The sequence below is a fragment of the Peromyscus leucopus genome, chromosome 1 (assembly GCF_004664715.2).
Source record: "Peromyscus leucopus breed LL Stock chromosome 1, UCI_PerLeu_2.1, whole genome shotgun sequence".
NCBI lineage: Eukaryota > Metazoa > Chordata > Mammalia > Rodentia > Cricetidae > Peromyscus > Peromyscus leucopus.
This window is the reverse complement of record NC_051063.1, coordinates 96,944,944-96,958,710: the sequence shown is the minus strand read 5'-3', so window position 1 is coordinate 96,958,710 and position 13,767 is coordinate 96,944,944. Positions and strand designations below refer to the sequence as shown.

The following is a 13,767-nucleotide window of genomic DNA, read 5'->3' as shown; positions in this document are numbered from 1 at the left end:
TCTTGGGAGGTGAGTCAACCTGGCCCCCAGCTACATGAACCTTAGTCCACTTTTTAATTGTGTAGTACCAAAATGTATTCACTAGCACACTATGCTGAAACTCATATTAAGTCAACATGCTGCAATTAGAGAATATTGTTATGTTAGGAAAAGATTTTATGCAGATAAACAACATCAACAGTACTGTTCTAAATATTCCTATAATTTTGCATAATGATTAGATTGATATTTCAAATGGGCAAGTAAAATAATAACTTAATTGTTATTATTTAGAATGGTAACTTTACAAAAAGACTTAATTTCAAATTTCTTTCTGTTTCTTCATTGTCCTTTCGATAAGATTGTAGAGTTTTGTTGATTTTCTTAAATATTTTGACAGACATTGGGAAACTATGCAAATAACTAGGGACCTTTTTATACATTGGCCATTAGAACTGAAAATTTAATCTATTTTCTTTCTGTTTACAAGATATCCAACTCCATTCTAACTACTAATTAATTTCACATGAGGAATAGTTACAACAAAAAGAATAAACTAAATTCACCCTGGAGATTCATATTCTGATTTCATTACTACATAGACAATCTTAGGTAAGTTACTGGACATTTTCCCACTTAGCTTCCTCATCAATAAATTGGTAATAACAAAAGTACTTAAATAATTTCATGGATATTTGAATAGACTCAGATGTAAAATGGTAATTCTGTGTCCATCCTCTAGTAAGCATGGCATAAATGTTAGCTGCTAGTCAGGCTCCAGTGTCCCATCCTAGACACACACATTTTTGCTATACCAAGATAGTTAGATATGCTCAAAAACTTCATATTTTAATCCTTGCATTATTTAAAAGCATATTTATAAAAAAAAAAAACCACAGTGCTTGAAGCATGTTTCCTATTGTTTCAGCTAAAGTTTTTAAACTATAGAGATTCATTACACATAAACATATAAACATTGGGACACAATTCTTAGTACAAAATGAAATTATAAGTTTCAGTTTTAATAATGTATTTGTTTATAAAACTTCCATTTATGAACTAATGAGAATGATTTATTTATATATCCCTTCCTGTAATGTCTCCATCACAGCCTGGATCTGGCAGCAGCTACACTGTCCCATGGCTTTCCTAGAAGATGGGAACCACACGGCAGTGACAGAGTTCATTTTATTGGGCTTAACAGATGACCCAGTCCTTAAAGTTGTCCTCTTCATCATCATCCTGTGCATCTACCTGGTGACCTTGTCTGGGAACCTCAGCACCATCCTCCTCATCAGAGTCTCTTCCCAGCTCCATCACCCCATGTACTTTTTTCTGAGCCACTTGGCTTTTGCTGACATAGGCTACTCATCTTCTGTCACACCCAACATGCTTGTCAACTTCCTGGTGGAGAGAAATACCATCTCCTACTTTGGATGTGCCATCCAGCTTGGTTCAGTTGTCTTCTTTGGATCATCTGAGTGCTTCATTCTGGCTGCCATGGCGTATGATCGCTTCATGGCAATCTGCAACCCACTGCTTTATTCAACCAAAATGTCCACAAAAGTCTGTGTCCAGTTGCTCCTAGTTGCTTACATAGGTGGTTTTCTTAACACTTGGTCTTTTACTGCATGTTTCTATTCACTAGTCTTCTGTGGATCCAATGGAGTCAATCACTTTTTCTGTGATTTTGCTCCATTGGTAGAACTGTCCTGTTCTGATGTCAGTGTCTCTGCAGTTGTTCCCTCATTCACAGCTGGCTCCATCATTGTGGTGACAGTGTTTGTCATAGCTATTTCCTACATCTACATCCTCATCACCATCCTGAAGATGCGCTCCACTGAGGGCCGCCACAAGGCCTTCTCCACCTGCACCTCCCACCTCACTGCAGTCACTCTGTTCTATGGCACCATCACATTCATCTATGTGATGCCCAAGTCCAGCTACTCCACAGATCAAAACAAGGTGGTGTCTGTGTTCTACATGGTGGTGATCCCCATGTTGAACCCCCTCATCTACAGCCTCAGGAATAACGAGATTAAGGGTGCTGTGAAGAGACAGATAAGCAGGAAAATATTTTCTTAGAGACATCTGTTATTCTTTGGGATGTAATAATACACACAAACTCTAGGATTAAATCTTTTTTTCCTTTGAAGCCTTAAATATGCCAACATTCTTCACTGCCTCAAGACTGCTTCACATGGAGTAACTCTGCCTGCAGTGTGCTTTTCTCTTCCCCTTAAGAAATATCAAGTCACAGAAATTAACACATCCATCATCTCACTTCTTTTTGTGTTAGAAATATTTGCAACCTACTCTTCAAGCAAATTTATGGCATACAATAAAATATGATTATCTTTTGCTGTTCAATAGGTAGCCAAACATTCATTTTATATAGTTACAGCTTTGTCCTCTTTGGCCTGTGTATCCCATTGTCTACATCTCCTGCCTGATGACCAACAGTGTGATCTTTCTGTGAGTTTGAACTTTAAAAAATTTCACATGTAACTGAGACTCTGAAATGGTTTTTCTTTCTGCATATGGATTATTTTCAATAGCACAAGCAACTCAAATTACATCCATATTGCTGCAGGTAAAAAGAAATTCTATTGAGACTGAATAAGCTTGTGTGTGTGTGTGTGTGTGTGTGTGTGTGTTTATGCTCTAATTTCTTTATACATTTATCACTTACAGTTACTTACGTTGCTTCTACATTTTAACTGTCTTGAATAAAGCTGATGTGGTAAATGAGATAACCTCATGAGTGGCTAACTTAATTTCATTTGGATGTATACCCATAAAAGGAATTGCTATGTCACATTTCTAGGACACTTGAATGTTCTACTTTTGCTTTTTAAAACTTCCGTACAGTTCACATAATGACAGTACCTATTGTGTGTACAGAACAGTGTACAGGGGCTTTGTTTTCCCTGCCTTCTCTCACCAACACTTGTTGTCATTTGTCACTTCTTTGGTGTGTCAAAATCAATGTCCACTTTCACACTTATAAAAGAAGTACAAAACAGCACCATTGATCAAATTCCTGCTCCCTTTTCCAACGCCTCTTTGGACAGGAAAAGAAAGTATGAGAAAGTGAACAACAAGAGCATGTTCTCACTGAGTGCTGCAGTCTGAAGCAGCTCCTGGGAGTGAGGAAGAGTTTCCAGGCAAGTGGGGCAGGGGGAGGCAGATGATAATGAGTCCCAGGGAGCCTCAAAGTGTTCACAGCCCCTTCCCCTTAGGAATTCCACTGTAGGCTTTAACAATAGCTTGTGATTGGCTTCACTGTTCCTCATGACTGTGGACACTGATTAACATTTTCTGAACTCTCATTGCCATTTGTATGTCTTCCATAGAGAACTGTCGATTCAGTTCTCTGCAGATTTCAAATCAAATTATTTCTTTTCTTGCTACTGAATTCTGTTATTTCCTTACCTATTCAGATGTTAAGTGTAATCATATATCAGTTACCAAATATTTTCTCCAAATCTTTACACCGCCTTTCCTTTTTCTGTGTTGTTTTCTTTAATGTGTAAAAGATTTTTAGTTTAATGTTTATATTTGATTTGTTATTTGAGTTTTTGGTGTCAAAGCAGAAAAAAAGTCATTCCCAGAGCCAATATCAAAAACATATTCTTTGTGTTCTATTCTGGTTTATCTAACTCAATGTATTTTCCAACTTCTTTTATTTTCTGCAAACTTTTTACTATTTTTAACTTAAATCCTTTTTATAGCAATGTATTTTGATCACATTTCACCCTATAAAATTCCATTGTGTGTGTGTGTGTGTGATTTTCATATCCATTCATCTATTGATGGATATCTGGGTCTATTCTATTTCCTAGGTATAGTGAATAAAATAGCAATAAACATAGATGTGTATGGATCTCTGTCATAGGACACAGAGTCCTTGGGGTATGTGCTAGGAGTTGTTATTGTTAGGTAGTATGGAAGTTCTGGTTTTAGCTTTTTGAGAAAGCTCCGAGCTGATTTCTGTAATGGCTACACCAGTTGCCCTCCCACAAACAGTGAATAATGGTTCCCCTTTCTCCATATTCTACCCAGTATTTGTTTTCATTTCTCTTCTAGATAGTAACCCAGTAGACCAAGATAAGATGGACTTTCAAAGTGGATTAAATCTTCATTTCCCTGATGTTGCTAATGATGTTGAATTGTTTTTAGCTGTTTCTTAGCCACTTATGGAGCAAGGAGATGCCATAACATACGTGAGAAGCCATAGTGTACACAGAGATGTCATAATTGAGACTTGTTACATAAAAATAGAATATTTTCATAGCACAATGAAAATTGTAGTATCTCTTACAGCATTATCATAGGGTGGTATAACAATGAAATGGTGAGGGGGTGCAAAACCGCAGTCCATCTTTGTAGCGGCACAACTTTGATGTGAAAATAGGACATTGTCACAGCACAGTAAAGGATTGTGGTGTCTCATGGAGCATTACAATCGCACAGTGGAACATTGTGATGCAGAGTGGAGCATTTCATTTCACAATGGACTTACGAGGCCACAATATATCACTATTGATAGCTGTTATGTTAAATTGATCATTTTAATGTCACAATGTAACATTATGATGTCACAGTGGAGCTGTGATGTTGTAAGGCAAGATTCTATTGTCATTATCATATCACATGGTATCACATGCATAATTGTGAAGATGGGACTAGAGAGATGGTTTAGCAGCTAAGCTTGCCTACAACTCTTGCAAAGGACTGTAGTTCTGCTCCTAGCACCAATGTTGTGCATCTCACAACTACGTGTAACTCCAGATCTGGGATAGCAAATCTGTCTTCTGGCTTCTGTATGCACCAGCAGACATGTACATAGGCACAGAAACATACATATAAATAACAATAAAATCAATCTTTTTGAAGAAAAAAGCTATGAAGACAAAATGTGCCATTGTGGTATCCCATTAGAGCACTACAATGTCATGGTAGAGTGGTGTGACAGCACAGCCAAATTATGATGGCATGTTGGAGCTTTGGTATCACAAGCTGACATGTTGAAGTTGCTATTTTAAAGAGATATCTGTGTTCCCATGTTAATTTCAGCATTGTTCATAATAGCCAACCTAAGTGTCCATCAGTGAGACAACAGAAGATAATGTGGCAGGTGAATACAATGGATTATTATCCATACGTAAAGAGAAGAAAATGATATGATTTACAAGAGCATGAATGGGACTTCTGAAAGTTTTCACACAATCTTTGTTGTCTCCCTGGTGGATACTTAGATTGTTCTACCATCATGGCTGTTGGATGCAACATTGAAATGAACATGGAAACACAGATATCTCTTCAAAATAGCAACTTCAATTTTGGTGGGAATATATACTCAAGAGTAGAAATGGTAAATCTTATAGTAATTCTTTTTTTTATTTGAGAAACCTCCGTACCTTTTTCCAAATTGGCTGTAGTAACTTACACCCCCATTAAATCTGCATGATCATCCTTCAAGGTGTTATAGAAATAATCACACAGTTGGTGTTCAGGTAATATAGGATGGCTGTGATATGCACTGACTAAGAGGGAACACCTTTTACACTGCCTGAAATTGAAGTGTAGTTATGGTTGGATATTGTTTCCATAATTATAGTTAAGTAAATGCTTGCTTAACAGTACAATAATGTCTTTCCAATACACACACGTTATTTCTTAAAATTATCAAAATGAAGTTCCATTTCCTATCCACTTTCCACACCAACAGATTTCTCTCAGTTTTTGACTTAAAATAACACTTTCTCTATGAGGATTTCCTTGTCACTCTGCTGCTAAGGGCCATGCTGGGCATGTGCTCCTACCCCAGCTGGGGTCTATGCTAACATTTGTGGTCCATGTTCCCACCAAAGACCACATAGGTGCCTGGAGTCTGGGCTGCCACCTCTGGCCATGTTGGTGTCCAAGAGCTGTGCCACTGCAGGGGCCTTACCAATCTGAGAGGCCTCAGTGCTATGGTGACTTCTGGCGCCCACGCTGCAGCTGAGGATCATGTCTGGGTCCATGGCCCTACTGCAGCCAGGTTCTGTGTTGATGTCCATTACTCTATTACCACCAAAGGCTAGCAGATGCCTGGGGTCTGGCCTGCCACCTTAGGCCATGTTAGTGTCCAAGAGCCATGCTGCAGCTGTGCCACACTCATCTGAGTGGCTCTGCTGCTACCTGGAGTCTTGCTGACATCAGAGCCAGGCTGCTGCTGAGGGCCATGTCTGGGTATGTGGTGCTAACTGCAGTCCAGGTCTCTGTTGCCATCCATGGCCCATGTTGTCACCAAAGGTCACATGAATACCTGGGGTCTGAGTCTGGGTCACCACCCATGGCCATGCTGGTGTCTAAGGGCATGCTCCTGCCAGGGCCATATTATCTGGATGGTCTACACTGCCAATGAAGCTATGGTGATATGTTGTGGAATATTTATGTAAAGATGTGTTACATTTGTTTGTGCTGTATTTGTTTAATTATGTAAAGATGAGTTACATTTGTTTGTGCTGTATTTGTTTAATTATGTAAGATGAGTTACATTTGTTTCACCTTGCCTACCTAAGGCATCTGATTGGTCTAAAGAAGCTGAATGGCCAATAGCTAGACAGCAGAAGGATAGGCAGGGCTGGCAGGGAGAGATAATAAGTGGGAGGAGAAATCTAGGCTCAAGAGAGAGAAGAGAATAAGGGAGAAAGAAAGCGAGATGCCCAGGGCCAGCAGCTAGGCAGCCGTCAGCCAGCCAGACATGAAGACAGTAGGAAAGTAATAGAAAGAAAGAAAGAAAGAAAGAAAGAAAGAAAGAAGAAAGAAAGAAAGAAAGAAAGAAAGAAAGAAAGAAAGAAAGAAAGAAAAGGTAAAAAGCACTGAGGCAAAATATAGATGAAGAGAAACAAGTTAATTTAAGTTATAAGAGCTAGTGGGAAAGCATAAGATAAGGCCAGAATTCATAACTAATACTAAGTCTCAAGAAAGCCTGTTACAGTGACATCCAGGCCTGAGATGCTGCCGAGGGCCATGTCTAGGTCCGAGGTCCTGTCAATATAGCTGGGGTCTGTGTTGATCTCCAAGGCTCATGTTACCACAGGGTCCATAGGAACCAGGGGAGTTAAATTTCAAGGCTGTGCTGAGCCAGAACTGCCTTTTGCTGGCCTTGGGGAAGCTGCCGCTGGCCTTTACTGGCCACTGCAGCAGAAGAGCTGGCCCACCCTCTTCAGGGAGCTGGTGCCACCCCTCACCACAGATGTGTTAGAACTGGTCCCAGGCATGGGCATAGGAGATCTGGCTCCACTCCTCACCTGAGAGGGTTAGTCCCAGTGGCCCAAACTGACCAAATCAGCTATCACCCAGACCCATATCCAGGGTTCTGAGTTGGCCCACACATCTACCCCATCTATGCCCTGCCAGCATGTGTGAAGAACTGGTCCTGAGGAACCATAGCCAAAGGATCTCCTGACAGCAGGATATCTGAGAGGAGTATCCATGAGGGTCCAGTATTGATAGTGTACCAGAAGCCAGAGGCTTGAACCAGACCACCAAGCTCATTGCAATGACATTTCAAGTACAGCTGAGTGGACAAAAGGGTATACTACATGACACACTGCAGTGCCCAATGGCACTAAGATGAATGCAGAGGTGGTAGAGATGTGGGAAAGATGTGGAGCAAACTGGTTTGTTTGTTTTTATTTTGTTTTTTTAATTCATATTTTAAAATTTTCTTCTGGTGGATGCTATAAGGGTGAGGGGCAGATATGGAGGGACTGGGAAATGAGTAGGATTGGGGTACGTGATGTGAAATTCCCAAAGGACCAATAAAAATATGTTTAAAAAAGAAAGAAATTAATCTCATTCATTTTTTTCATATACTAGTGAGCTTTACCAAACTCTCCATTCTGAGGAAAATTGAAAAAATGAAAATCATCTTATAGAAAGAACATGGACAGAGGTGTGCCAATTGTATTGTTTGAGAATTCTAAGACTCACAGTGTTAAGATTTTGCTAGATTTGACTGCCTTCTGTGATCTGTTTGAAATCAATCAATTTATGCTTGTGTGTCAAAACAAAACTTTATCAGTGGGAAGTCTCAGCCCAGATGTTACTCTATTTCAGCATACATAAAATGAACACTGGTTATATGAGCATCTTAAATGACTCAAGCCCTTTATATACTCAAAAAGAAATGTTATGTATTTACTCTTTGCTGATTTCCTGAGTTCCTTCAGATGTCACTGTGTTTTCTTTCCCATCTCTACTGTCAAAATAAAGTCCAGAATTATGAAGGGCACCCAGAAGAGAAATACTGAATACATAAATGAATGAATGGTAGAAAGAAAAAAGAAAGAAAGAAAGAAAGAAAGAAAGAAAGAAAGAAAGAAAGAAAGAAAGAAAGAAAGAAGAAAGAAAGAAGGAGGAAAGGAGGGAGGGAGGGAGGGAGGGAGGGAGGGAGGGAGGGAGGAAGGAAGGAAGGAAGGAAGGAAGGAAGGAAGGAAGGAAGGAAGGAAGGAAGGAAGGAAGGAAGGAAGGAAAAGAGAGAGAGAGAGGAAAGGTGGTCTTGGAATGCATATGACATGAAAGCAGAGGAAGGGATTATTGGGAGATGAGAAACCACAAAAGAAAAAGACAAAGGGATGTGGGGGAGGACAGCAGAGGTGGAGGATGAACTGAGCAACATATAATGATTCATGATGCATATGTGTGAAAATGCATAATGAAACCCATTACTTTGTATACTAACTATAGAAAGTAAAAAATTAGGGGATCAGATAAAAAGAATTTGTGTCTAATAACTTATATATTTTTATATCAAATAATGTTGGCTTTGCTTAAAGAGATATTTATTTAGAATTTATGCTATTTCTTGGTCTATATTTAAAAGAAAGAGTGATACAATAAAGCATTGAGAATAGTAGCGCTGAATAAAGAGCTGTTAAGAAACTTTATATGAATTACTTTAAAGCATGAAGGAAATTAACATATTTATGGAATTATCTCAAAAACATTTGTAATTAAAATTGTTCAGAACAATGCAAAAATAACATCACATATTGAACATCACATGGAACTTGGGAACAAGGAAGGAACTTTTGGTTCCTCTAAAAGGGAGCATTAGCTTAGACATAATGCTAGCTTTGGAAAGAAGTGTCTTTGATAACTGCATTGCTGTCTAATGAGGGGCCCGGTGTTTGGAGTGATAGCACACATATGAAAATGTTAATACTGCATTAAAACACAGATCACTTTCACAGAGAGACAAATATCACCGCTCTACCTGGAGCACTTGAAGGCATAACTACAAACCACACAGTGATGCTCAGGACAGTAGTTCCAAGCACCTACTTCTCTGAGATGTCATCAATGACCACAGCCTAGCCCATGCTAATTACAATTATCCAAATCAAGTTACACAACCAATTGGATCTTTGCAGTTGTAATACTGTCTGTTAATAATGAAGAGAATGAAGCCCTTGGGATTTTATGGAATATCGCAGACAGCACATTGTATATGAAAACACAGACACACCCTATTTTCTAGTCTCATTGGATTTTCTCCCACTGGATTTTCAAATGGTATATACTAATGAAGATGAGTGTGTCTAGTGGTGAGGTACTTATGGTACTTACATCACAAATGGTCCCAAGTCCTACATAAGAAAGCCCTGCTATAGGAAAATGATTCCTGGAGGTTGTTCTGGTAATATTTGACCAGCAGGTAACATTCAATCTTTCTTTTATATTGATATATAAATGTCCCAAGTGGAGGCCTCAAGGCTTCTTCTGAACTGGTCAATTTCAAGCCAGAACATCACCTCTACTTCTTTTAATAGATAATGTTTTATTTATTCTTTGAGAATTTTGCACAATGTATTTTTATCATATTCACTTTGCCTCCAACTTTTCCCAGATTCCCACCTCCCTACTCAACCAATTATCCTCTCTCTCTCTGTCTCTCTTTGTCTCCCTGTCTCTCTCTGTCTCTGTCTCTGTCTGTGTGCGTGTGTGTGTGTATGTATGCTTGTGTGTGTGTGTGTGTGTGTGTGTGTGTCTACTCTGTCTCTCTGGTGTGTGTCTGTCTTTCTGTCTCTCTCTCCCCCCTCTCTCCCTCTCTCTCTGTCTCTCTGTGTGTGTCTGCCTCTCTTTCTGTCTTTCTCTGTCCCCCTGTGTGTGTCTGCCTCTCTGACTCTGCTTCCTCCCTCTCTCTTTATTCTTTTTCTTAAACCAATCCACTCCAGTTTGTGTTGGCCATTTTTTCCTGGGTGTGATGCCTGTCTTGGAGTGTGATCAATATACCAGGTGTCACTCCATTGAAGAAACCTGACTTCCCTTCTCCCAGAAGTAATCAAATTCCAATAGCTGCTCAGCTAGTGGTGGAACTTTGCACCCACCTACCCTCCTCCATGGTGGGGTTTTTGTCTGGCTTTAGCTCTTAAGGTCTTAGGAGTGCTGTCACAATCGCTGTAAGTTCATAAGTGCATCTGACCCCTTGAATCTAAAAAACATTGCTTCCTTGAAGTCATCCACTGCCTCTGGCTCTTATAATCTTTCTGTGCCCTCTTCTGCATAGCTCCGTGTACCTTGAGTAAGAAGCGTGATATAGATGTCCCATTTAGAGCTGAGAACTCTGAAGTCTTATTCTCTGTATATTGTCCCATAGGTGATATCTGTGCTAATTGCCATTTACTGCAAGAAGAAGCTTCTCTGATGAGGGTGAGTGATGTGCTGATCCAGATATAGCAATAAGTCATTAGGAGCCATTTTATTGTTTGTACTTTTAGCTAACACTGCACTGCTTGAATCCAAATGGTAGGGATTAGACTCATAGAAGTGCATTCATTAATGAATGGATACTTAAATTACTTCCATATCTTGGCTACATTGGGTACTGTTAAGAGAAACATAGAGGCACAGATATAATATCACATATCCTGCTCCAGCATAACAATTTCTGTGGACACATACCCAGAAGTATAGTTATTGCGTCATATGCAAATTCTACCATTAGTGCAATGGGAATCTCATACTGTTTTTCCAAAATGACTGTGCTAATTTAAAATCCAAAGTGGACTATGCACTGATCACCTTAGAGATTTAATTTACAGTTACTCATGATTATAGATATTGACTATACTTCATATTTTTATTACCTAAATTGGCAATTCAAGAATTCACAGGAAATAGATTAGGATATTTCCTGTTAACAGAATTTCCTATAATAATAGTCTGTGATCATTTTATTGGTCTCTTGAATCTCCTAATTAAACTCCTCATTCACTTCACATCCCTTTCATATGAAACTATCTCATGCCCCCATGTGGCTAACATAAGCATCTAATACTCTGCTAACAGTTCATAAGAAACCATAACGTAACATTACAGAATACATTCCTTTGTTCATTCTGCACAGTTCTAACAGTACAAATAATGACCTTAGATAATATTGTTTGTCATACTTTCTCAGGATTAATCTCTATGTGAAACTTCTATTTATAATAATCTATAATCATATTAACAAGATGATGTTAAGCTGTCCCAATAAATTAGCCTTGGGAACTTATTGTGAGCTAACACAGAATAGCTCTGTCTCACTTCCACTGCATGTACCTACCATACATTCCCTATTCTCACATTTGAAGCCAGACTTGGAAGATGTGCCACTATATTGTAGATGTAATATGTGAAATGTGCCATCGTGGAAAGAAGAGAGAGTTGTCCATGAGTATTCTAATTTAATTTTGAAATCACACACATGTTACACATTAACTTTCACAACAGATTGGCATTCACTGTCCACAGTGCAAATAATTACAAAAAGACTGGGAAGGGTGGACCCTAAGGGACTGAGAAATAGAGTTGAATTAGATACTGTAAACACCAACATAGGCCATCATTTCAACTATTTGGGGTCTCAGAACATCAGTGTTCTATGCATTCACTGAACTATTTGGGATCTCAGAACATCAGTGTTCTATGCATTCATTCAGACTCCTGACTTGATCGGTGTATGAATCCTGTGTTCTGATCTGAGTCACTATTCAGTTTGTATCTGTGGCCTTAAGATAAACGGTGATTAGTATTCTGACACCATGCATTGATTTCAGAACACTTGGGGAAGAATAAGCATGAGACCAAACTGAGATCCACATTTATTTTTAATGGGCTAAATGTGGAGTGGAGTGTACCAATCATGAGGCCATTTAATGTATTCTGATAGCCACTGGTTTTTATTTCAGTAGGAATCAGCTCACAAAAGATGGAAACTGGAAACCACACAATGGTAACAGAGTTCATTATTTTGGGGCTAACTGAGAACCCCGCCCTTTGTTCAATCTTCTTTGTATTGTTCCTTGGGGTCTACCTCACCACTGTACTGGGCAATGCCAGCATAATCCTGTTGATCAGAAGAAGCCCTCATGCCGGGCGTTGGTGGTGCACGCCTTTAATCCCAGCACTCGGGAGACAGAGGCAGGCGAATCTCTGTGAGTTCAAGACCAGCCTGGACTACCAAGTGAGTTCCAGGAAAGGCACAAAGCTACACAGAGAAAACCTGTCTCGAAAAGAAGAAGGAGGAGGAGGAAGAGAGGAGGAGGAGGAGGAGGAGGAGGAGGAGGAGGAGAAATAGAAGAAGAAGAAGAAGAAGAAGAAGAAGAAGAAGAAGAAGAAGAAGAAGAAGAAGAAGAAGAAGAAGAAGAAGAAGAAGAAGCCCTCAGCTTCACACCCCCATGTACCTCTTCCTCAGCCACTTGGCCTTTGTGGACATTGGGTACTCCAGCTCAGTCACACCTGTCATGACTGATGACTGTGAGTTTCCTGAGAGAGAGAATCACCATCCCTGTGGCTGGCTGCATAGTCCAGCTTGGCTCTGATGTGGTCTTTGGAACTGCTGAGTGCTTCCTGCTGGCTGCCATGGCCTATGATCGCTATGTGGCCATCTGCTCACCCCTGCTCTACTCCACTCTCATGTCTCCCAGGGTCTGCTTCATCTTATTGGTTATTTCCTATGTGGGTGGATGTGTGAATTCTTCATCATGCACCAGCTGTTTATTGAGCCTGACTTTCTGTGGACCAAATAAAGTCAACCATTTCTTCTGTGACCTCCCACCACTGGTGGAGCTTTCTTGTACTCATGTTTACATTGCTGAAATGTCTCCTGCCATCTCAGCAGGCTCCATCATAGTCATCACCCTGTTCATCATCATTGTTTCATACCTCTACATCCTTCACTCTATCCTCAAAATGTGCTCTACTGACGGCAGGCGCAAGGCCTTCTCCACCTGCACCTCCCACCTCACTGCAGTCACTTTGTTTTATGGGACAGTTACATTTGTTTATGTCATACCAGAGTCAAGCCATTCACCCAACCAAATTAAAGTGGTGTCTGTGTTCTACACAGTGGTGATCCCCATGTTGAATCCCTTGATCTTCAGTCTGAGGAACAAGGAGTTAAAGAGGCCATGAGGAAATTGATGGCAAGAACACATTCCTCATTTTGAATAAAATTCAATATGAATCCAAAAATTACTAAACAACTATTTGGGAGACATATATTATAAATATATAATGTCTATTAGCCTCACTTGTGTGTGTGTTGTGTTTATGTATACAAAAGCACATATGTGTGCCGTGTATGTGCATATGGGTTTACATATATCTCAAGGCCGGAGGACCATCTCAACTGTCATTTCTCAAGACATCATCTACCTTGAATTTTTCAAATGGTGTATCTCAGTGGCCTAGAACTTGCCAAGTAGGCTAGGCTGGTTGACCAGTGAGTCCTTCTGTCTCTGCCTC

The 13,767-nt window shown here is 39.7% G+C and overlaps 1 protein-coding gene and 1 pseudogene across 1 annotated transcript; both read left to right on the top strand.

The window, feature by feature from the left end:
- Positions 1 to 1,119: 1,119 nt before the first annotated feature.
- On the top strand, positions 1,120 to 2,064 carry LOC114685280 (olfactory receptor 478-like). The gene has a single exon (XM_028859862.1). It carries the CDS (start codon positions 1,120 to 1,122, stop codon positions 2,062 to 2,064), a length of 945 nt encoding a protein of 314 aa, XP_028715695.1.
- Positions 2,065 to 12,229: 10,165 nt separating this feature from the next.
- On the top strand, positions 12,230 to 13,469 carry LOC114685285 (annotated as a pseudogene).
- Positions 13,470 to 13,767: the final 298 nt, after the last annotated feature.

Excerpts from the sequence above, each read along its gene's own strand:
- LOC114685280 (XM_028859862.1), top strand. The coding sequence starts at position 1,120 with ATGGCTTTCCTAGAAGATGGGAACCACACGGCAGTGACAGAGTTCATT.